This window comes from Microcaecilia unicolor, chromosome 7 (assembly GCF_901765095.1).
Source record: "Microcaecilia unicolor chromosome 7, aMicUni1.1, whole genome shotgun sequence".
Lineage (NCBI taxonomy): Eukaryota > Metazoa > Chordata > Amphibia > Gymnophiona > Siphonopidae > Microcaecilia > Microcaecilia unicolor.
Genome location: NC_044037.1, coordinates 16,481,980 through 16,505,366, shown reverse-complemented (window position 1 = coordinate 16,505,366; position 23,387 = coordinate 16,481,980). Strand labels below are relative to the sequence as shown.

The following is a 23,387-nucleotide window of genomic DNA, read 5'->3' as shown; positions in this document are numbered from 1 at the left end:
CAATAAAAAAACCTACCCCCGCATGGCCAAGAAATTTTAGAATTTAGGTCACTAGGGACTTATTAACCAGTATGTCACTGAGCATCCCTGGGTTATCCGACACAGGTAGGGTTAAGCTGGTTAAAATCCAGCATCTAAAGCTAACGGTTTCCTAAAGGACAAGTCCATAAACCGCTACTAAATGGACTTGGGAAAAATCCACAATTCCGTGAATAACGTATAGAATGTTTGTACGTTTGGGAAGCTTGCCAGGTGCCCTTGGCCTGGATTGGCCGCTGTCGTGGACAGGATGCTGGGCTCGATGGACCTTTGGTCTTTTCCTAGTGTGGCATTACTTATGTACTCTCTCGACCTGCTGCCTGCCTACTGACTTTGCTTGTACCTGGAAGCTCGCCAGGTGCCCTTAGCCTGGATTGGCCGCTATCGTGGACAGGATGCTGGGCTCGATGGACCTTTGGTCTTTTCCTAATGTGGCATTACTTACAGTGGGGGAAATAAGTATTTGATCCCTTGCTGATTTTGTAAGTTTGCCCACTGACAAAGACATGAGCAGCCCATAATTGAAGGGTAGGTTATTGGTAACAGTGAGAGATAGCACATCACAAATTAAATCCGGAAAATCACATTGTGGAAAGTATATGAATTTATTTGCATTCTGCAGAGGGAAATAAGTATTTGATCCCCCACCAACCAGTAAGAGATCTGGCCCCTACAGACCAGGTAGATGCTCCAAATCAACTCGTTACCTGCATGACAGACAGCTGTCGGCAATGGTCACCTGTATGAAAGACACCTGTCCACAGACTCAGTGAATCAGTCAGACTCTAACCTCTACAAAATGGCCAAGAGCAAGGAGCTGTCTAAGGATGTCAGGGACAAGATCATACACCTGCACAAGGCTGGAATGGGCTACAAAACCATCAGTAAGACGCTGGGCAAGAAGGAGACAACTGTTGGTGCCATAGTAAGAAAATGGAAGAAGTACAAAATGACTGTCAATCGACAAAGATCTGGGGCTCCACGCAAAATCTCACCTCGTGGGGTATCCTTGATCATGAGGAAGGTTAGAAATCAGCCTACAACTACAAGGGGGGAACTTGTCAATGATCTCAAGGCAGCTGGGACCACTGTCACCACGAAAACCATTGGTAACACATTACGACATAACGGATTGCAATCCTGCAGTGCCCGCAAGGTCCCCCTGCTCCGGAAGGCACATGTGACGGCCCGTCTGAAGTTTGCCAGTGAACACCTGGATGATGCCGAGAGTGATTGGGAGAAGGTGCTGTGGTCAGATGAGACAAAAATTGAGCTCTTTGGCATGAACTCAACTCGCCGTGTTTGGAGGAAGAGAAATGCTGCCTATGACCCAAAGAACACCGTCCCCACTGTCAAGCATGGAGGCGGAAATGTTATGTTTTGGGGGTGTTTCTCTGCTAAGGGCACAGGACTACTTCACCGCATCAATGGGAGAATGGATGGGGCCATGTACCGTACAATTCTGAGTGACAACCTCCTTCCCTCCGCCAGGGCCTTAAAAATGGGTCGTGGCTGGGTCTTCCAGCACGACAATGACCCAAAACATACAGCCAAGGCAACAAAGGAGTGGCTCAGGAAGAAGCACATTAGGGTCATGGAGTGGCCTAGCCAGTCACCAGACCTTAATCCCATTGAAAACTTATGGAGGGAGCTGAAGCTGCGAGTTGCCAAGCGACAGCCCAGAACTCTTAATGATTTAGAGATGATCTGCAAAGAGGAGTGGACCAAAATTCCTCCTGACATGTGTGCAAACCTCATCATCAACTACAGAAGACGTATGACCGCTGTGCTTGCCAACAAGGGTTTTGCCACCAAGTATTAGGTCTTGTTTGCCAGAGGGATCAAATACTTATTTCCCTCTGCAGAATGCAAATAAATTCATATACTTTCCACAATGTGATTTTCCGGATTTAATTTGTGATGTGCTATCTCTCACTGTTACCAATAACCTACCCTTCAATTATGGGCTGCTCATGTCTTTGTCAGTGGGCAAACTTACAAAATCAGCAAGGGATCAAATACTTATTTCCCCCACTGTATGTACTTATGTACTCTCTCGACCTGCTGCCTGCCTATTGACTTTACCTGTGCCTGGATTACTCTCTTGTCTGCTGCCTGCCTACTACTACTACTACTACTATTTAGCATTTCTATAGCGCTACAAGGCATATGCAGCGCTGCACAAACATAGAAGAAAGACAGTCCCTGCTCAAAGAGCTTACAATCTAATAGACAAAAAATAAATAAAGTAAGCAAATCAAATCAATTAATGTGAACGGGAAGGAAGAGAGGAGGGTAGGTGGAGGCGAGTGGTTACAAGTGGTTACGAGTCAAAAGCAATGTTAAAGAGGTGGGCTTTCAGTCTAGATTTAAAGGTGGCCAAGGATGGGGCAAGACGTAGGGGCTCAGGAAGTTTATTCCAGGCGTAGGGTGCAGCGAGACAGAAAGCGCGAAGTCTGGAGTTGGCAGTAGTGGAGAAGGGAACAGATAAGAAGGATTTATCCATGGAGCGGAGTGCACGGGAAGGGGTGTAGGGAAGGACGAGTGTGGAGAGATACTGGGGAGCAGTAGAGTGAATACATTTATAGGTTAGTAGAAAAAGTTTGAACAGGATGAGAAAACGGATAGGGAGCCAGTGAAGGGTCTTGAGGAGAGGGGTAGTATGAGTAAAGCGACCCTGGCGGAAGATGAGACGGGCAGCAGAGTTTTGAACCGACTGGAGGGGGGAGAGGTGACTAAGTGGGAGGCCAGCAAGAAGCAGATTGCAGTAGTCTAAACGAGAGGTGACAAGGGTGTGGATGAGGGTTTTGGTAGAGTGCTCGGAAAGAAAGGGGCAGATTTTACGGATGTTGTAAAGAAAGAAACGACAGGTCTTGGCGGTCTGCTGGATATGAGCAGAGAAGGAGAGAGAAGAGTCAAAGATGACCCCAAGGTTTCGAGCTGAGGAGACAGGGAGAATGAGAGAGCCATCAACAGAAATAGAAAACGGGGGGAGCGGAGAGGTGGGTTTGGGGGGGAAAATGAGAAGCTCGGTTTTGGTCATATTTAATTTCAGGTGGCGTTGAGACATCCAGGCAGCAATGTCAGACAAGCACGCTCAAACTTTGGTTTGGATGCAAGGTGAGATATCAGGGGTAGAAAGGTAGATTTGGGAGTCATCAGCATAGAGATGGTAGGAAAAGCCATGGGATGAGATTAATGAACCAAGGGAAGAAGTGTAGATAGAAAAGAGGAGGGGACCAAGAACAGAACCCTGAGGTACGCCGACAGGCAGAGGGATAGAAGTAGAAGAGGATCCACCAGAGTGAACACTAAAGGTGCGGAGAGAGAGGTAGGAAGAGAACCAGGAAAGGACAGAGCCCTGGAATCCAAGTGAGGACAGGGTATCGAGAAGTATGCTGTGATCGACAGTGTCAAAGGCAGCGGAAAGATCAAGAAGAATGAGGATGGAATATTGACCTCTGGATTTAGCCAGTAATAGGTCATTGGAGACTTTAGTAAGCGCAGTTTCGGTTGAGTGGAGAGGGCGAAAACCAGATTGTAATGGGTCAAGAATAGCATGTGAGGAGAGAAAATCAAGGCAGCGGCGGTGAACAGCACGCTCAAGTAATTTGGAGAGAAAAGGAAGGAGGGAGATGGGTCGGTAATTAGAGGGACAAGTAGGGTCGAGTGAAGGCTTCTTAAGGAGAGGTGTGACCACAGCATGTTTAAAGGCAGCAGGGACAGTCGCAGTGGAAAGTGAGAGGTTGAGAATGTGACAGATAAAAGGAATAAGAGCAGGAGAGATGGCATTAAGAAGGTGGGTGGGAATGGGATCAGAGGAACAGGTGGTACATTTTGAGGAAGAGAGGAGAAGTGTAGTTTCCTCAATAGTAACTTCAGGAAAGGAGGAAAGGGAATGAGGGGAAGGAGAGAGAGGGGAACGGATTGGCCGCTGTCGTGGACAGGATGCTGGGCTCGATGCACCCTTGGTCTTTTCCCAGTGTGGCATTACTTATGTACTTATGTAACCAATGAAGTCACATCACTGGCTTACCAAGAGATTGTCAGTGATCAGTGCGAGGTCTCTGCACAGCAACTAAACAGATCACAACACAGCTGAGCCTTAAGGCTTGTTCTTTCTGTGAATCTTCCCATCATTCCTTCTTACTGCTTTGTGGCTGACAAATCATTTACAGATTTATGGGAATCACTATTTGGGGAAAATGCCATCCTACAGAACGCAAAATACAAAGCTGAATCTTAACTTACTGTTTCCTGTAAAGGTGCTACAGTTTTCCCCGCGGGCCCTCCCTCAGGTCACTTGTATTTTAGTAACTGGCACAAGGACCGCAGGATGCATTAACCTGGCAACAAAATCGCCACACGGACACCAAGCTGTACTCGTCTGAAAATTAACCAGCATGCCTCTGTCTCGCCTCATCCGTACCTTAAATCCAGTTACATTTGCAGGCAGCTGGTTAATAAAAGCCTGAGTTCAGTTGAGGAGCAGGTCACAACGCTTCAAAAATAGAATGTAACGTTTTAGTCTAGTCCTGTTTTATTTTCGTCTGACCTTAAAGGTATGTTGGTTATTTCTAATCCAGTACTTAGCAGGAAAGGTAGGAAGAAGTGGCCTAGTGCCTAAAGCAGGGCACTTTTAACCCAGTCCTCGGGATACACCCAGCCAGTCAGGTTTTCAGGATATCCACAATTAATATGGATGAGATAAATTTGCATGCACTGCATCCAATATATGCAAATCGCTCTCGTGCATATTCATTGCAGATATCCTGAAAACCTGACTGGCTTTGTATGTGTCTCGAGGCCTGGGTTGAGACCCACTCGCCTAGGTTGACAGGTTGATAGCCAGGGGAGCCAGGGTTCAAATTCCACTTCAGCTATCCTTGTGACTCATCTCCCATTACCTCAGCTACCACTTAGATTGTAAGGTCGGAGGGGCCGGGACATATTTTACCTAAACACCTGTCATCACTGTATAATGCTGCATGTGTCCAACAGCTGTATAAAAATAGTCAGAATGCTTTAGAACAAGAGCAACTAAAAATGCACACACATCTCACTGCTTGCCCTGGGATTTGTAGTATGGAATGTTGCTACTCTGATATTCTGCACGGAATCTTGTCACTCTAAGATTCCGGAATCTTGCTATTCTTTGGGGTTCTACATGGAATGTTGTTACTCTGAGATTCTTTATGGAATCTTGGATTCCAGAATCTTGCTATTCTTTGGGGTACTACATGGAATGTTGCTACTCTTTGAGATTCTGCATGGAATCTTGTCACTCTTTAGGATTCCAGAATCTTGCTATTCTTTGGGGTTCTACATGGAATGTTGTTACTCTGAGATTCTTTATGGAATCTTGGATTCCAGAATCTTGCTATTCTTTGGGGTTCTACATGGAATGTTGCTACTCTTTGAGATTCTGCATGGAATCTTGTCACTCTTTAGGATTCCAGAGTCTTGCTATTCTTCGGGGTTCTACATGGAATGTTGCCACAATTTGGGTTTCTGCCAGGTACTCGTGACCTGGCTTGGCCACAGTTTGAAAAACAGGATACTGGACTAAGATGGCCCACTGGTCTGACCCAGTATGGCTGCTCACCAGGACATAATACAAAGAAACTGTAAAGTAAATCTCCCACACAAGTGTATGTGTGCACTGACCTCTGGGTAGCTACAGTGGCTGCAGCATCCAAAGCAAACTGTCTCATCACACTCTCCTCCAAGTACTTCTGCTCCCACTTGGTCATGTCGGCTTCCAGCGCCAGGATGCGCTCTTCCTTCTCTCTCAGCAGCTCCATCAGCGCCGTGGCATTATACTCCGGAGTGCTCACCGTCTGCGAAGTGCCATGACGCTGTTTCAGGGAAATTCAAGACAAAAGACAAAAATATATTTATTTATTTATATTTATTCCTCAGCTGTTTTTAACCTTGACAACCTATTTCAGACACACAGGTGAGAAATTAAAGCCTACCACCACACTCCTCCTCCTCCTGCCCACCCAGGCTCTACCTGCTGCATCCGGAGAGACTCCAGCTCTCGCTCCAGATGGGTCCGGAGCCGGTGTTCCAGCTGTTCTCGCTTCTCACATGCCGCCTGAAGCTGAGCCAGTGCCTGCTGCATCTTCTCCACTTTGTCCACATAAACTTGCTTCTTCTTCAACTAGAAAGAGACAGGAGTAGAGGGTTACGAGGAGAGCAGGGAGCACCCCCCCCCCCCCCCACTCTGATCCTTAAATACAAACTACACCTGACTTCCACCAAGCCAACCGACCAAGGGCTCCTTCATGTACTTTACCCATCTTTGCTTATTAATATCTACAGACAGAGCAAACAATTACAGCGAATTGTTTACTGGTCTATAGTGGAGTGGGTTTATACCAGGAAAACCCAATCGAGTGCTCAGCTACAAAAAAGATAATTTTCCAGGAAAACCAAAATGTGCAAATAAATACCAGATCTCATGAATATTCATTGAATAGCCTGCATACCGATCAATGCTGAATATTTAATGAAGGTATGACTGAATTTATCCTGTCCTATCTGGAAAATGGTGTGGAGGAGTAGCCTAGTGGTTAGTGCAGTGGCCTTTGATACTGGGGAACTGAGTTCAATTCCCACTGCAGCTCCTTGTGACTCTGGGCAAGTCACTAACCCTCCATTGCCCCTGGTACAAAATAAGTACCTGAATATATGTAAACTGCTTTGAATGTCGTTGCAAAAACCTCAGAAAGGCGGTATATCAAGTCCCATTTCCCTTTCCCTATTTAAGATTCTAAATGGAATGTTGCTATTTGAGATTCTACATGGAATGTTGCTATTCCACTAGCAACATTCCACGTAGAAGCCTGCCCTTGCAGATCAGCAACGTGGCCGCGCAGTCTTCTGTTTCTGTGAGTCTGACATCCTGCACGTATGTGCAGGACGTCAGACTCACAGAAACAGCAGCCTGCATGGCTGCATTGCTGATCTGCAAGGGCAGGCTTCTACGTGGAATGTTGCTAGTGGAGGAGCAGCCTAGTGGTTAGTGCAGCGGACTCTGATTCTGGGGAACTGGGTTCTATTCCCACTGCAGCTCCTTGTGACTCTGGGCAAGTCACTTAACCCTCCATTGCCCCGGTACAAAATAAGTACCTGAATATATGTAAACCGCTTTGAATGTCGTTGCAAAAAAACCTCAGAAAGGCGGTATATCAAGTCCCATTTCCCTTTCCCTATTTATGTTTAAATCATTTTTATTGATGAACTTCTTCAAGAAATACCAGCTGTGGTATTAACAACACAACATAATACCATCAAACATTTTATAATATCTTTTACCCCCTCCCCCCCCCTCCCCCCCGGGTGGATCTTTCTCCCTTGGGACTCATCCTCTCTCAAACCAGTCTTATTTTATACACATGTCTCTACACTTATATATTCAACAGATGGCTTCGTGCTCTAGGTGTTAGCGTCATCCAAAAAGGACCCCAACATTGTTGAAAGTCCCTCCCTTCTTTCGATTCCAAATCAAACAGTCCAGCACGTTCTAGTCGCATCAACAGTAGCATACGGGTCCGCCATTGTTGCAGCTCAGGTGCCTGATGCGAAATCCATTCTGTTAATATAACTTGTTTGGAAATGATGGTTGCCCTGGCCACAAACTTCGTAAAACCTTTAGGACTGGGCCTCAACAATCTGGGGCTTCCAAACAATAGCCCAGCGTCAAAGAACCATTTTGTATTCCAAATCTTGGACACAGCAGACAACATAGATTTCCAAAAGTTCCCCACAGCCGTGCATGTCCAAAACATGTGGCCTAATGTTGCTCCAGTTTCTCCACATTTGGGGCATTCGCCCCAAGAGGACATTCCCATGTGAAAAGCTCTTCTAGGGGCCACGTAAATTCGCATTGCAAACTTGTACTGCACTTCCCAATGTCTCGCTGCCGCACTGACACGTCTAATAGTTAAGATATGAGATTTGAATTGTGCGGTTGAAATATTAATGTGGAGCTCACTGTTCCATTGTGCTGTTAGTCTGTTAAAGTCAGGCTCCTCTCTCGTGTCTCTTATATGTCTATGGTGGTACGTGAGTGGAACCTCTTGCTGGGCTGTTAGAGAAAATGCTGATGACAATTCCTCTTGCACATCCTCTGCCAACGGTTCCCATCCCAAGGATGTGATGTAGTGCTTGAGTTGCATATAATGAAAGTTATCTGTATCGGGAAGGTCAAACTCAGTTTGTAATTCCACAAATGATTTGATCTTGCCTTCTCGGTCCAGTACATGTTGCAGATATATTATTCCTTTACGCTTCCACTTCTGAAATGCTGGGTACAATATCCCAGGTGCAAACTGTGCATTCCCGCAGATGGTCTGCAAAGGTGTTATTTTTGTTGAAAATTTGTGGAGACGACATATCCAGGACCACGTCGCTCTTGCCACTGGCATTATCATTGAATATTTCAAAATGTCTGGAATCTGTCCCCCCCCTGCATGTAGATAATTTGTAAAGTGCAATTCTGGCATCAGCTGGAGTTCTAGTTTGGTATTAGAAAAATCCTCGGTCCCCCGAAACCAGTCATTGATGTGGCGCATTCCACATGCCACTGTCAAGTATCTCACACTTAAGAGGCCCAACCCACCATATTCCACTGGGGTTGTCAGAGTTGTCATTGAGAGCCTCGCCTTCTTGCCTTGCCATAAGAATAACTGCAAAAGTCTATTTAACTTCCTCTCATCCTTCCTTGTCAGATATAAAGGTGCTGTTTGGAATACGTACAACCACTTTGGTACAATGCACATGTTGTATAAGGCTATTCGTCCTAATAGCGCCACAGGTAATGCCTTCCACATATTTAATCTCTCAGCAGTTTCCTTCAACAATCGTTTGATATTTTCTTTATACATGGTGGTTAGGTCTGCTGGGAGCCAAATGCCCAAGTATTTAATCGGTCCCGTAGTCCAAGTCAGCTTCTGGGGGCCCCTGTGCTGCTTCAGGTCTGATTCTGTCATTGGGAGAATATAGGACTTGGTGTAATTTAACTTAAACCCTGAAAATCCTCCAAATCTCTCCACCCTGTCCAGTACCCCCATTAGAGAGTTGTTGGGGTCTGTTATGGTCAGTAACAGGTCATCTGCATATGCGAACACCTTCAGATGGCTAGCTTCCACCCTCACCCCCTTCACCTCTTGCGCCCGCCTTAAATTTTCTAGCAGGGGTTCCACTGCCAACACAAATAATAGGGGTGACAGCGGGCAGCCCTGCCTGGTGCCTTTTTGTATTGAAAACTCTCTTCCTCGTCTTCCATTAACAATTACACTGGCTTTAGGTTCTTTATACAGTGTATTCACTGCCCTTAAAAACCATCCAGATATTCCTACTGCCTTCAACACCTGGAAGAGGTAATCCCAGTGTACTAGATCGAACGCCTTTTCTGCATCTAGGCTTAATACCCACATAGGTATGTTTTTTTGTCTGCACATCGCCATAGCAAGCATTAACTTCCGAACGTTGTGGACTGCTCTCCTTTTCTTTATAAATCCGACCTGTTCTGTCCCTATCAAGTCTGGCAAACATTGTGCCAATCTCTCTGCCAGTATCTTAGATAATAATTTTATTTCCACATTCAGGAGAGATATTGGTCTATATGATCCTGGTCTTTCTGGGGACTTGCCTGCTTTCGGGATTAACGTTATGAGGGCTGAATTAGCGTATAATGGCAATCTACCCTCTTCCACCACCTCCTCAAAGTAGCTAAGTAGGTTTACTAGGGCCCCGGGGGGCAACAACTTATAATACTCCCCAGAGAACCCATCTGGGCCGGGGGCTGACCGCAATTTCAGTGCTTTCACTACTTTTTGCAGTTCTCCCATTGTCACTGGCGCATTTAGCCGGTCTAGGTGGTTATTATGCAGTTGCGGTAACTGCGTCTCTTGGAGGTATGCAGTTAGTGCTTCCCCCGAGGGCTCCCCCTGATTTTTATATAGCGTGGCAAAATATGTGGTGAAAATTTGACCTATTTGGTGGTGATCATTAGTCAACCCGCCATTTCCGTCTCTAAGTGTGGCCACTGTTCTGGGCCCTCCCCAGTTTTTTATTACTCTTGCAAGCAGGCGTCCCGCCCGGTTCCCATACCTATGTAATTTATGTTTATAAAATAATGCTGATCTCAATTCTAATTCATGTAATAAGGTATTAAGGGCTATCTGTACTGCTTTTAAATTCTCTTGATTATTTTTCGTCGGTCTGTGCGCGTACATCTTTTGCGCTCTTTTTAATCTTGATTCTAACAACAGTATCCCGGCCGCTCTACATTTATTACGCTTACTGCAAAACGCAATTATGTCCCCTCTCAGGACTGCTTTAGAGGCCGACCAGAACAAAACAGGTTGTTCCCGGGCATGCCCATCGTTATATTTGCTATATTCTGCCCATTTGTGGGTAAGGTATTTTGAAAATTTGGGGTCCGAAAATAAATACGCTGGGAATCTCCATCCTCTTCCTTTCCCTATATCCCCTTGCAGTTCCAGGTCCATCCACACCGGCGAATGGTCTGACACTGCCTCTGGGCCTATATCAGTTGCTATGACCTGTGGAAACATTGCCCTGTCAATTAGTATGTAGTCCAACCTGGACTGTGTTCCATGGGCCCTTGATCTGTGTGTATACTCACGTTCTGTCGGGTGCAATGCTCTCCAGGTGTCTATTAGATTTAATTCTCTAGCAAATAGTGTCATTTCTCTGGCCCTTTTCCCTTGGTAATGGGGCGAGCAATTATTCGAACAGTCCAGTTTGGGATCATGCACCAGATTGAAATCTCCTACTACTACCAACCTTTGTTTACCATTAACATTGCATTTACCCACTAGGGATCTGAAGAACTCTGGAGTGTAGACATTAGGGCCATATAGGACTACCAGAATGATCTCTAACCCTGGCATCCATACCTTCACTATAATATATCTTCCCTCTTCCCCTGTAGCTACTTTCGTCGTTTTATAAGCTAGCCCTTTACGGAAGAGGACTGCTATCCCTCCTTTCTTCCCTCTTGCTGGAACAGAATAGACTTCTCCCACCCACTGCTTTTTCAGCTTATCATGTTCTGTGTCTGATAAATGTGTCTCTTGTAAGCACGCTATATCTGATTTGTACCTCTTCAGGGCTTTCAATATTTTTGCTCTTTTTATTGGGGAGTTAACCCCCCCCAACATTCCATGTTGTTATTCTAACAGGCATCTACCTCTCATCTCTGCTATCGCCAATTCTAATTCCCATAACTTGGTCATCTTCCCCCCTCTAGGTCTTATTCCCATCCGTCTAGTGTCAACGGACTTTGGTTGTGTATTTATTAGATTTCTCTCTTGTTCCTGATGTGTCCCATAGTTCAAGTGACAATGCCCCTTGTCTTTAACGTCTTTAATTCTTCCCCCTCCCCCCTTCCCTCCCCCCCCTATCTCTCTTTCCCCAACCCGATTATACCCTTCCTCCATCCTCTGGCACCCCAGAAGATCTAGTGAGACCTCGAGCACATGGGACCCCCGCCCTTTTCTTGACTGACCCTTGTGAGATAAACAGCTTCATTTATAATTACCCTGTTCACAGCATTCCCTTTTTACTTTCTGTCGATCAGGCCCGCTTCCAGCACCGCTGTTCTTGCTTCTGCCACTTCTTTAAACATATGCCACTGTCCTTGTATTAAGATTCGTAGGGTAGCTGGAAATTGCAATGTAAACTTCACCTCTTTCTGAGCTAACTCTGAGCAAAGTGGGTGGAATTTTTTCCTCTGTAGCTGTACTTCAGCTGAAAAGTCTTGAAATATTAACACTTTCTGCCCTTCGTGAGCTAAGGTGTCTCTGCGTGTTCTAAATCCTTGCATAATTTCCATTTTGTGGCGATAGTTGAATATCTTGGCCATTACCACCCTCGGCCGCGTCTTGCCTTCGTGCTTGCGGCCTACTCGGTGTGCTCTTTCTATTACCAGCGGGCCTGTTGCGTCTGAGATCGCCAGTTCCTTACTTAGCCAGTTTTCAAGCCAAGGCGTGAGGTTCCGGTCCGGGATGTTTTCAGAAAGTCCTACCACCCGTATATTGTTCCGGCGCGAGCGGTTTTCAAGATCTTCTAGCTTTTCACGGTAGCCTTTCAGTTGTTGCGTTAAAGCCGCTATGTCCGGGCCATAGCCTCTCCCTTCGTCCTCCAGAGCCGACATGCGTGCCTCCAAGTCTCCCACTCTCGTCCCTATGCCATCCATTCGCGTGGCTAGGTTTTCTAGCTTTTCTTCCATCGTTGCCCACTTCGGCTCCCACGCATTTGTCACCGCTTTGGTGAGTTGTATAAGTTGCGCCTCTGAGAATTCTCCAGGAGATTTGTCTGTTTCGTCCGCCATTTTGGATTCCGTGTCGCTCAGTTTAATTTTCTCTTTTTTCCCGGATCTCTGCGCCATTGTTCCAGCCGTTTTCCGCAAATATCTGTCCATAAACTAGGGCAGTCTTAATTGTAGGGTCTGCGCCAAAATTCGTTAAGTTACTGCACTTTGATTCAATTCCGGGCGGGGAGTCTCAGGAGCTTCAGCAACACGTTGCTACTCAGCTCATGTCCTCACGTGGTCTCCTCCCTTTCCCTATTTAAGATTCTAAATGGAATGTTGCTATTTGAGATTCTACATGGAATGTTGCTATTCCACTAGCAACATTCCACGTAGAAGCCTGCCCTTGCAGATCAGCAACGTGGCCGCGCAGTCTTCTGTTTCTGTGAGTCTGACATCCTGCACGTACGTGCAGGACGTCAGACTCACAGAAACAGCAGCCTGCATGGCTGCATTGCTGATCTGCAAGGGCAGGCTTCTACGTGGAATGTTGCTAGTGGAGGAGCAGCCTAGTGGTTAGTGCAGCGGACTCTGATTCTGGGGAACTGGGTTCTATTCCCACTGCAGCTCCTTGTGACTCTGGGCAAGTCACTTAACCCTCCATTGCCCCTGGTACAAAATAAGTACCTGAATATATGTAAACCGCTTTGAATGTAGTTGCAAAAAAACCTCAGAAAGGCGGTATGTAAGTCCCATTTCCCTTTCGGTTTTAGGACATTTTTATTGTAAACTGCTCTAACCTGTTCATCAGATACAGAGGTATAGAAAATTCTTCCATCAAAGAGGACGGAAGGAGCCAAACCACGAAGCAGGATGATGTGAACTGGCTCAATTTATTTTCCAGACGTAAATCCAATATCCGTTCTTCTTGCAGTAATATCCAAGGCGTGAAAATCGCCAGCGACACCGTCAGTATTTTGCCAGTGTTTGCTCCTCGGTGATATTACTGCAGTGACGTGTGGTTAAGTACATGTTTTAAGAGTACTTCAATTACGGACCCCTGATGGAGGCAAGGTTTTGCCGAAACACTGTAGTGTTGTGTGTGTGTGGGGGGGGGGGGGGGGGTTCATCATGAAGGTACCATCTGTCTACCACTGGCTTTTTTCACCAATACTGGACATTACTCCAAGAAGGTTGTATATTGGATTTACATTTGGATAAGAGATGTGGCAGCCGTGTTAGTCCACTTTTAAAGGTAATCAATAGAAATAAAATAAAACCTAGAAAAGAAAGAAAGATGATACCTTTTTTATTGGACTAACTTAGTACATTTTCGGATCTGATGAAGAAGGGTTACCTTCAAAAGCTAATCAAAAAATGTATTAAGTTAGTCCAATAAAAAAGGTATCTTCTTTCTTTCTTTTCTAGATTTTACTTTATTTCTATTAATTACATTTGGATAATAAATTGAGCCAATTTACTTCATCCTACTTTGTGGTTTGTCTCCTTCCATCCTTTTTTTTTAAACCTTTGTACTGTCCTATGAGAGGATTATTTTCCTTTGTGTTTGATCTCCCTGTAAGCAGGTCCGCCGAGAGACTGGGCCGGGCCCGGGACAAGGCCGCCCCTGGGCCCCACCCCCACTGCCACCCCCCAGGTTGTTGTCGCCCCCCCCCCCGAGGGGGCCCGGCGCCACAGTCCCACCCGCCTCCGCCACCGGGCCCCTTCCACCCAAACCCCCGCCAGCAGAAGTGCTGTCTTCTGACTCTGGCGTGCGCGGCCCACACAGACGCGCTCCTCTCAGCTGATCTTCGCTGTACTCTGCAGGGCTTCTGTGCGTCTGACGTGCAGGACGTCAGACGCAGAGAAGCCCTGCAGAGTACAGCGAAGATCAGCTGAGAGGAGTGCGTCTGTGTGGGCCGCGCACGCCGGAGTCAGAACAGAAGACAGCACTTCTGCTGGCGAGGGTTCGGGTGGAAGGGGCCCGGTGGCGGGTGGGACTGCGGCGCCGGGCCCCCTTGGAGGCCCGGGCCCCGGGAAGTTTGTCCCCCCTGTCCCCCCCTCTCGGCGGCCCTGCCTGTAAGAATGACACCTAGTGGTCAGTTTCAGGGCTCATGATCGCAAGATTTCAGAAAGAGCCCTGGTGCAGTACACCCCCAGCCCAGAATAGTCATGTGCTACTGACCATGCTGGGTATGTTCAGTGGGATATTATATAAGTGGGGGAAAAAAAATCCTGGACAGCTGTCAATGAAAGCCAACGGAAGTTCAAAGGTGGAGGAAGAAAGTGCCGGTTCAGAAAAAAAAAAAAAGCAGAAAGGTAGGGTACAGAGAGCTACAAAGAGGAAAAAACTCCCCATCCCAAAGAGTTTACAATTTAAGGGAAGAAACGAGTGACCAAAATCAATGGATGTGCTGAGCAGCAAAGGGAGCCCAATGTGGGATTCCTTGGACTCTGGGAAACAGGGGGTGGGTGGGGGGGTTGAGGATTTAAGGTGTACTTCAAAGGAAAGTGTTTAGAAGAGATGTCGGCACTCCAGAGCTGGGGCTCAACCTGATTACCCTCTCCAGCAGACATCCTGCTTTAAAAATGCCCAGGAATCTGTAATTGCGTCTCCTTCCCCTGCATAAAGAGCAAGAGACTGACAACCAGTTTTTAAATAAAGGCAATTATGAAAAACACAAGCAAGAGAGCTGTTGGAAAAGAAACCTGAAAAATAAAAACATAATTGAAAGAAGAATTAAAAAAACGGACATCACTGTGAAAAAGAAAATAGGGCTGGAAAAGTTGGCAACAAATATGACACGCCGAGCCACAGGACAGGTCCGACTTGTTTGGTATCATTTCAAATTGCAGAACTGATTTGTTTTCCCTGCTAAGATCTACTGAGTTCGATTCCCACTTCAGGCACAAGCAGCTCCTTGTGACTCTGGGCAAGTCACTTAACCCTCCATTGCCCCATGTAAGCCGCATTGAGCCTGCCATGAGTGGGAAAGCGCAGGGTACAAATGTAACAAAAATAAAATAGATACTATTGGAGATTCTACATGGAATGTTGCTATTCCACTAGCAACATTCCTTGTAGAAAGCTGCGCAGGCTTCTGTTTCTGTGAGTCTGACGTCCTGCACGTACGTGCAGGACGTCAGACTCACAGAAGCAGAAGCCTGCGCGGCCACATTGGTGATCTGCAAGGGCCGACTTCTACGTGGAATGTTGCTAGTTGAATAGCAACATTCCATGTAGAATCTCAAATAGTAGCAACCGTGGAGGAGTGGCCTAGTGGTTAGGGTGGTGGACTTTGGTCCACGTATGTGCACGACGTCAGACTCACAGAAGCAGAAGCCTGCCCGGTCACATTGGTGATCTGCAAGGGCCGACTTCTACATGGAATGTTGCTAGTGGAATCTCAAATAGTAGCAACAGTGGAGGAGTGGCCTAGTGGTTAGGGTGGTGGACTTTGGTCCTGGGGAACTGAGTTCGATTCCCACTTCAGGCACAGGCAGCTCCTTGTGACTCTGGGCAAGTCACTTAACCCTCCATTGCCCCATGTAAGCCGCATTGAGCCTGACATGAGTGGGAAAGCGCAGGGTACAAATGTAACAAAAACAAAATAGATACTATTGGAGATTCTACATGGAATGTTGCTACTATTGGAGATTCTACATGGAATGTTGCTATTCCACTAGCAGCATTCCATGTAGAAGGCTGCGCAGGCTTCTGTTTCTGTGAGTCTGACGTCCTGCACGTATGTGCACGACGTCAGACTCACAGAAGCAGAAGCCTGCGCGGTCACATTGGTGATCTGCAAGGGCCGACTTCTACATGGAATGTTGCTAGTGGAATCTCAAATAGTAGCAACAGTGGAGGAGTGGCCTAGTGGTTAGGGTGGTGGACTTTGGTCCTGGGGAACTGAGGAACTAAGTTCGATTCCCACTTCAGGCACAGGCAGCTCCTTGTGACTCTGGGCAAGTCACTTAACCCTCCATTGCCCTATGTAAGCCACATTGAGCCTGCCATGAGTGGGGAAAGCGCGGGGTACAAATAAAATAAATATATATATTGTACAAATCTTTAACGCTGTTGTTTTTCCAAGAAGAATTAACTAAAGGTCAGACTTTAAAAAAATCATCTGATGTTTGAACTTTTGAATTGCAGATACATCAATGCTGAAGTAGCCTCTTCTCTCCCCCCCCCCCCCCCCCCACCCCTCGCAATAACGTGATAGGTAATTAAAAGCATGTGCTTTGTGGTTTTGTGCAGAGTAACAAATGTTCGTGGAAAACAGAAAGTGAATCATATCGTGCAGGATTTGGCAACTACTACTACTACTACTATTTAACATTTCTAGAGCGCTACAAAGTGTACGCAGCGCTGTACAAACACAGAAGAAAGACAGTCCCTGCTCAAAGAGCTTACAATCTAATAGACAAAAAGTAAAGCATTTAAATTTAAAATATTTAAGCAGTCAAGCACAAGAGAACAGTCACAGAAGGACAGAAGATGTTGAAGGGTGGTCAGTGTGATTAGGTGTAACTCTGGTTGGAGTAGTGGGAGAAGGTGATAGAAGAATAGAAATGGGTGAGGTAAAGTAATGAGTGGGTTGATAGGGAGGTTATATAAGACATGTCACTCTAGGGGTGGGTGGGTAGAGGGGTAGGGTGGGTGGAAGCAGGAGAAGGTATTCTCTGCAGCCTATCTGTGAGATGGAAAATGCTCTCTTTTTGTTGTAGACTTAAAAAGATTTTTATTGATTTGAGGAGTTATGAGCCTTGTAACCAGAGCTGTGCACACTCAGGCCAACAAAATTTTAATCCAGAGCCAAGGGCTCGACTGTGGTGTCAGATTTCTGAGCAGGAAGTACATCTTCTCTGTAAATCGGGAACAGTGTCTATTGCTACACTGACAGCATCCCGTGGATAGAAACTTAAAAAACAAAAAATGGCATAGTCCCACACGCACAGTCAGACATGTCGGATCCTAAAGGGCAGTTTAAGGGACTTTTGTCAGCTCCAACAACTGTTACTGTGACACTCTTTATCCTGGCAGGATGAAAGGCATTTGAACCTACAAAGAGAACAGCTGAAAACTGTTCACTGGTGAACAGAACCTTATAGGAGCCAACTTTTCAAAATGTTTGGGGCTGCTAAACACAACGGAAATTATCCCTCCCTGGACACAAATCAAGGAGTTTGCTCAATATTACTACTACTACTACTACTTAACATTTCTAGAGCGCTACAAGGGTTATGCAGCGCTGTACAAATTAACGAATAAGGACGGTCCCTGCTCAGAAGAGCTTACAATCTAAAAGACGAAATGTCAAGTTGGGGTAGATGAGATTTCCTGAGAAGAGATGAGAAGAGATTTTAGCGCAGCTGTAAATGGTCACATTTTCCATTTCCTCAATTAATGGCCATGTGCTAATTTCCCAATTAGCACATGGCCATTAGCACAGGAACCCTTATGACACTATTTTCTAGGTTGTAAAGGCTCCTGCCACGGTTAGCACAGGGTGATGTAGCTGTGCTAACAGATTAGCACTGGGCACATCTACTCTCTATCCTCAAACACGCCCCCAGCGCTAAAAAAGAATAAAAATATTTTTTGAAGCATGGGAAGCACGTGCAGATCCAAAAACTACTGCAGGACGCCCGAGCACGCCCTGCGGTAACCAACAATAAGCACGCATTAGTGCTTATCACAGCTTAATAAACGGGCCCCTAAATGTTTAAACAATTGCAAAGTATTTCAAAACTCTGTAAGGGGTCCTGTTTTTTATGGACACCATGTACAATAGTAAATAAACAATGTTAATAACATTTCTTATGTTTTGTGAGTTAAGCACAGGGTAAATGGGTGGGGGGGGGTGAGGGAGGTTTTATCTTTGCAATGTACTACTGCAATGTTATGGCTACAGTTGGTAAATTGTAGGACTCACTTGATCAATAAAATTAACAATAGGAAAAATGGAATGGGAAAAAAATTCTGTCTGAAATGGGATCCTTATTAAAACGTACCAGTAATTTATACTCTTGGCGTGATCAAGCACCCACAGAGCTGGCTCCTATGCCTTAGCCCTACAGGGAACATCACCTTCCTTTCCCAACAAATTCCTCTGAAAATACATTCTATTGTGGGACTACATCACAGTCTCGGGAGTGTGCGTGCGTGCAGCAGTGCCCCAAATTCACCAGTCCATACACTTGATCTGCAATGTACTCATGAGCTCTGCAACAAAGGCCCTGGGAAATGGGGTGGGGGGAAACATACAACCTGTTTTGGCCCACCAGAGAATGTGATAAAAGCAGTTAGCTTAGCGGGGTTTTAAAAAAAGGTTTGGCTAGCTTCCTAAAAGAAAAGTCCATAAGCCGTTATTAAAATTGACTTGGGAAAATCCACTGCTTATTTCTGGGACAATTAAACTCTGGAATTCGTTGCCACAGAATGTGGTAAAGGCGGTTAGCTTAGCGGAGTTTTAAAAAGGTTTCGACAGCTTCCTAAAGGAAAAGTCCATAGACCATTACTAAATGGACTTGGGGAAAATCCACTATTTCTGGGATAAGCAGTATAAAATGTTTTGTACTTTTTTGGGATCTTGCCAGATATTTGTGATTTGGATTATTGGCCACTGTTAGAAACAGGATGCTGGGCTTGATGGACCTTTGGTCTTTCCCAGTATGGCAATACTTATGTACTTATGACAAGCAGCATAAAATGTATTGTATTGTTTTGGGATCTTGCTAGGTACTTGTGACCTGGATTGGCCACTGTTGGAAACAGGACACTGGGCTTGATGGACCTTCAGTCTGTCCCAGTATGGCAACACTTATGTACCCATTTCTACCTACCTGCTGTTTCACACTGGATTTAACAATTTCCTCATCACCCCCGTCGATCTGCCACTAAGAGGGTAATTCTAAAAAGGTCGCTTAAAGTTGTGTGCTGGGATGCTGCACACTGAGCATAAATTCGATAAGGACAGTTGTGTGTACGATACTAGTGTAAGTCCGTATTTCCACACCTAACTTTAGGTATGAGGATTTATGCCAGCCAAATGGATGGTATAAATGGTTGTGCTTAACTGTACACATTCTATAACCCATGTGAGTAATTGCCAGACATGTCTCCGACCTGGTCACGCTCCCCTTGCAGATGTGCACACTGGAATTTACACGCACAATTTATAAAATACCGACCAGGAGCAGTTACAATATTGCTAATTACTACCAATTACAGCCAATAATTAGTCACGAATGCCAATTAACAGCTCATTAGCTTACCAAGTTATGCTAAAAGCAAAGTGGGGTGGGAAACTTCACAGAATTAGGGGTTAAGTCGCTGTGTGTCCATCCATCATCTGCTTGGACTCTGCCAATGTTCTGGGGCTCATAACTTTCCCTAAGCTCCGTTTCAGGTGCCTCAGTGAAAAATACTCTCATATTTGTTTTGGCTTTCCCACCCTTGTCCAATTATAATTTTCTGAACTGCTTTTCCACTATCCTTCATCGCAGCAGGCCGCTAGCCCAGCTGCAGTTCTTATTTTCACTTTTGACTTAAGTGAATGTCAAGCAATTTTTTTCCCCAATTCCATAACATGCGAAACCACGTGACACAACGCAAACTCAGCAGCTTTTCATTCTGTGGACTCATTTCTGCTTCCACTGGTCCCAGGGCCCGACCTTCAGACCCAGGTCGGTTTCAGAACTCCCCTGACCATCGGCTTAATTTAATTTGGCCCTGGCAGACATCTCCACCAAGCCCCACCGAGCCCTCTGGCGATCACCAGGCTCTCGGTGAGATCAGTGGGAGGTACAAGGATGGAAAAAAAAAACGCAGTCTTACGTTTTGTTTATGTTCAAGGCAAAGCTGCAGCTCTGGAAAAGAGCGGCTGGCTTGAAACTCCACTTGGAAAGCTGGGAATAAGGAGAGGTCGGTTTTGTTTCAACAGCACTAGGAAAGTTAGGGGAAAAACCAGCCGCTTTGCTCAGAGAGAAGTATTGCCAAAACTGTGAAAGATCTTTAAAGCAGTCCGTCCTTAGTGGCCAATTTTTTTTTTTTAATGGTGGTTTGGGGGGAGGGGCTAGTTTAGCTCAGCCAGGATCTGTGTGTACATTACCAAGTGCTGTGAAACTATCTAGCTATGTTTCTTAGAAGCTGAACAGAGCACGTAGTTTGATTCCAAGTAACCTGGAGGCTGATGTGCGGAGAATTCGTTTCCCCGTTTCATTCGCTGTCTTTTCCAAACATTCAGTCCTACCGTCTCTTGGAACCAAAGTTATCACTGGAAAATAAATCTAACAGCAGAGAATGTTTCCGTGCACTCTGGAAGGAGACGGCAGAAGTCTGAAACAAACAATGCAACTGGAAAAGGTAGAGTGCAGAACTAGGCTTTGAGACAAATTCTGTCTTCAACTGTTTCTGAATTGCGATCTATATATAACAGATTTACAATTGCCCAGCAGATTTCGAAGAGAGGTTTTTGTGGCTCAATGACCTTCATGTGTGTGTATTACAGAAACTCTAGGGAGGAGGGGTTATATACGTATGCGTCTTGTAGCTGGAGACGGAGAAGTGAGGGGTGGTTTACGTGTGAGGTGATGGGGAGCCACAAGCCAGAAAAGTCAAAATGTTAATACAAGAACTACAGGCCAATCAAATTTCAGTTTCAGCATCGAACTGGCCAGAAATTCAAATTCAACCTTCTTTCGGTTTTGGTCAAAAATGCCAGTGCATTTTCAGCTGAACCAAAACTCCCTTTCCCCTGACTAAAAGCGGGCCTCACTGCCAACCCTTTCCCCCCAAAAAACAAAATAATAATAATTGCCACCCCCCCCCTTGGTGATCTAGTGGCCTCATCAGGGCAGGAATGATCCCCAGTCACTCCTGCCCATGCCAGCTCCGCAGTCAAAATGTCTGCCGCGACTTCCTGCAGCAGCCTCGTGAAAATGACGCAGGAGTTCCGGGCAGCTATTTTGGAGATCTGGCGCTGGCATGGACAGGAACAACTTCGATCTTTCCTACCTATGCCAGCTCCAATCTAAACACAGCTGCTGCAGCAACCGTTTTGACTGTGGAGCCGGATTGGATAGAAGAAGAACTGAGGATGGCCACTAGACCATTACAGTTTGAATGGTAAGTCTGGGGGGGGGGGGGGGGCACACCGTTTCAGCCAAAACTGTACGCCGAATTTTGGCCACAGATTTGGTTTCGACTGAAACTTGGGGGAAAAAAAAAACCTGATTCAATTGCCCTCTAACAAAAAACATGGTTTCAGAATAAAGAAAAACAAATTTAATACGTTTACGAATGGGGATGTACATGGGGGGTGGGGGGGGGGGTGGTAAGCGATTTACTATTACCCCCTTAGTGTGACTCCATGATCTACACAGGCCACTAAGATACCTACTACTACTACTTATTTCTATAGCGCTACTAGACGTACGCAGCGCTGTACACTTGAACATGAAGGGACAGTCCCTGCTCAACAGAGCTTACAATCTAATTAGGACAGACAAACAGGACAAATAAGCGATAAGGACAAAGAGTAGCAAGATTCCAAGCAGAATCCCAAAGAATAGCAAGATTCCGGAATCCCATAGTAGCAAGATTCTGTGTGGAATCCCAAAGAGTAGCAAGACTCCGGAATCCCAAAGACTACTATTTATCATTTCTATAGTGCTACTAGACGTACGCGGCACTGTACACTTGAACATGAAGAGACAATCCCTGCTCGACAGAGCTTACAATCTAATTAGGGCAGACAGACAGACAGGACAAACAAGAGATAAGGGAATATTAAAGTGAGGATGATAATAGAATAGCGCCTAGGGCAGATCCATGATGTCTCATTAGCTAATTAATTTGTACACAGATCTATGATCAGGAACCAAATTTGCATGACCTATATAGAATCCGGGGGAGAGTAATTTTCTGTATGGGGAAGTGTGGAGGGGAGGGGGCAAGTTGGGGTTCACGCTTTAGAGACAGAACCAATTCCTCAGTTGGCTCAAACAGTGATTGATCTCTGCCTATCCTGGGCATGTAGAGGAGCTTGGCCGAGAGGCAGCCACTTCCAATGAGACTTTGGCCACACACAGCCCAGATATTAGGCCCCCTTTAGGACCGTCAGGAACCTCTAATGACGTTCACAGAGAGACACAGTGTGTGTCCAATGAAGAGATAAGCTTCTTGGCTCAATAAAGACTCGGCACAAGGGATGTGGAGGTTCCTCGATTGCTGACCACACCTTTTGTGATTTTTAGATACTTTATGGTTTGCCACTGTCAATCTGCAGCAGCTTATAGCTGGGAAGTCAGATTCAAGTTATACCTCATTCTTCACTGCAGAACCAGGTGGAAGCCCAAACTTATCTTCAGCTCATGCTGTTAAGCTGGACGATTACAAATTCAAAACTATATGCTAGTTAAGGATAAGCTTTGTAGGCAGCATCAACTGGAATTCTTGGAGAATAGAAGTAAGGGAGCCCAAGTGTCCAAGATCACCCTGTTTCTCCGCTTTAGAGATGCTACCTAAATTCTTCCAGGAAGTGCCTCGGTACCTCCTGGGAATTTTCTCCAGTAGCTAGGCCTTCTATCTACCTTGATCTTCAGGAGGTAGACAATGAGGGAAGTGAACCAGAAGGGCCTGGGTTAATTTCAGCTATGGCCGACCTTTCAGGTTTTTAACTAGGTCCTTTTCTCGTCAGCTTCGCTCTCGAATCTGATCAGCACTGGGTTCTTAATATGTATTTTCATTCTAAGGAATAGGGATTTGAGGAGGTCTAGAATTGCAATTTTTCCTGACCTCTGTAGAGAATCTCAATGGCGGAGGAAGAAAGTTGAGTAAAAAGTAGGAAGTATAAGACAGCCTTGAAAATGTGAGGTGAAATACTTAGGTATCAATCATGTCTTCTTTGACACAGTTACTTTTTTGCAACAGTGATCTTCTGTTGATAACGGTCAGCTTTAGGTACATCTGACCATAGTTATTTAACTTGCTCTGTATTCTTGCTTGCTTGTTTTGTGTGGGGTTTTTTTTTTTTGGGGGGGGTTGTTTCTT

General features: G+C 45.6%; 1 protein-coding gene across 6 annotated transcripts in view; it reads right to left on the bottom strand.

The window, feature by feature from the left end:
* Positions 1-23,387, bottom strand: part of LOC115473794 (angiomotin-like) — a 124,150-nt gene that overhangs the window by 8,769 nt on the left and 91,994 nt on the right. For all 6 annotated transcript variants that reach the window (XM_030208900.1, XM_030208904.1, XM_030208902.1 and 3 more), the window contains 2 exons: positions 6,056-6,205; positions 5,707-5,897 (listed from right to left, as the gene is read on the bottom strand). In XM_030208900.1, the coding sequence (XP_030064760.1) occupies positions 5,707-5,897; positions 6,056-6,205 (341 nt within the window). The remainder of the gene's footprint in view (positions 1-5,706; positions 5,898-6,055; positions 6,206-23,387) is intronic.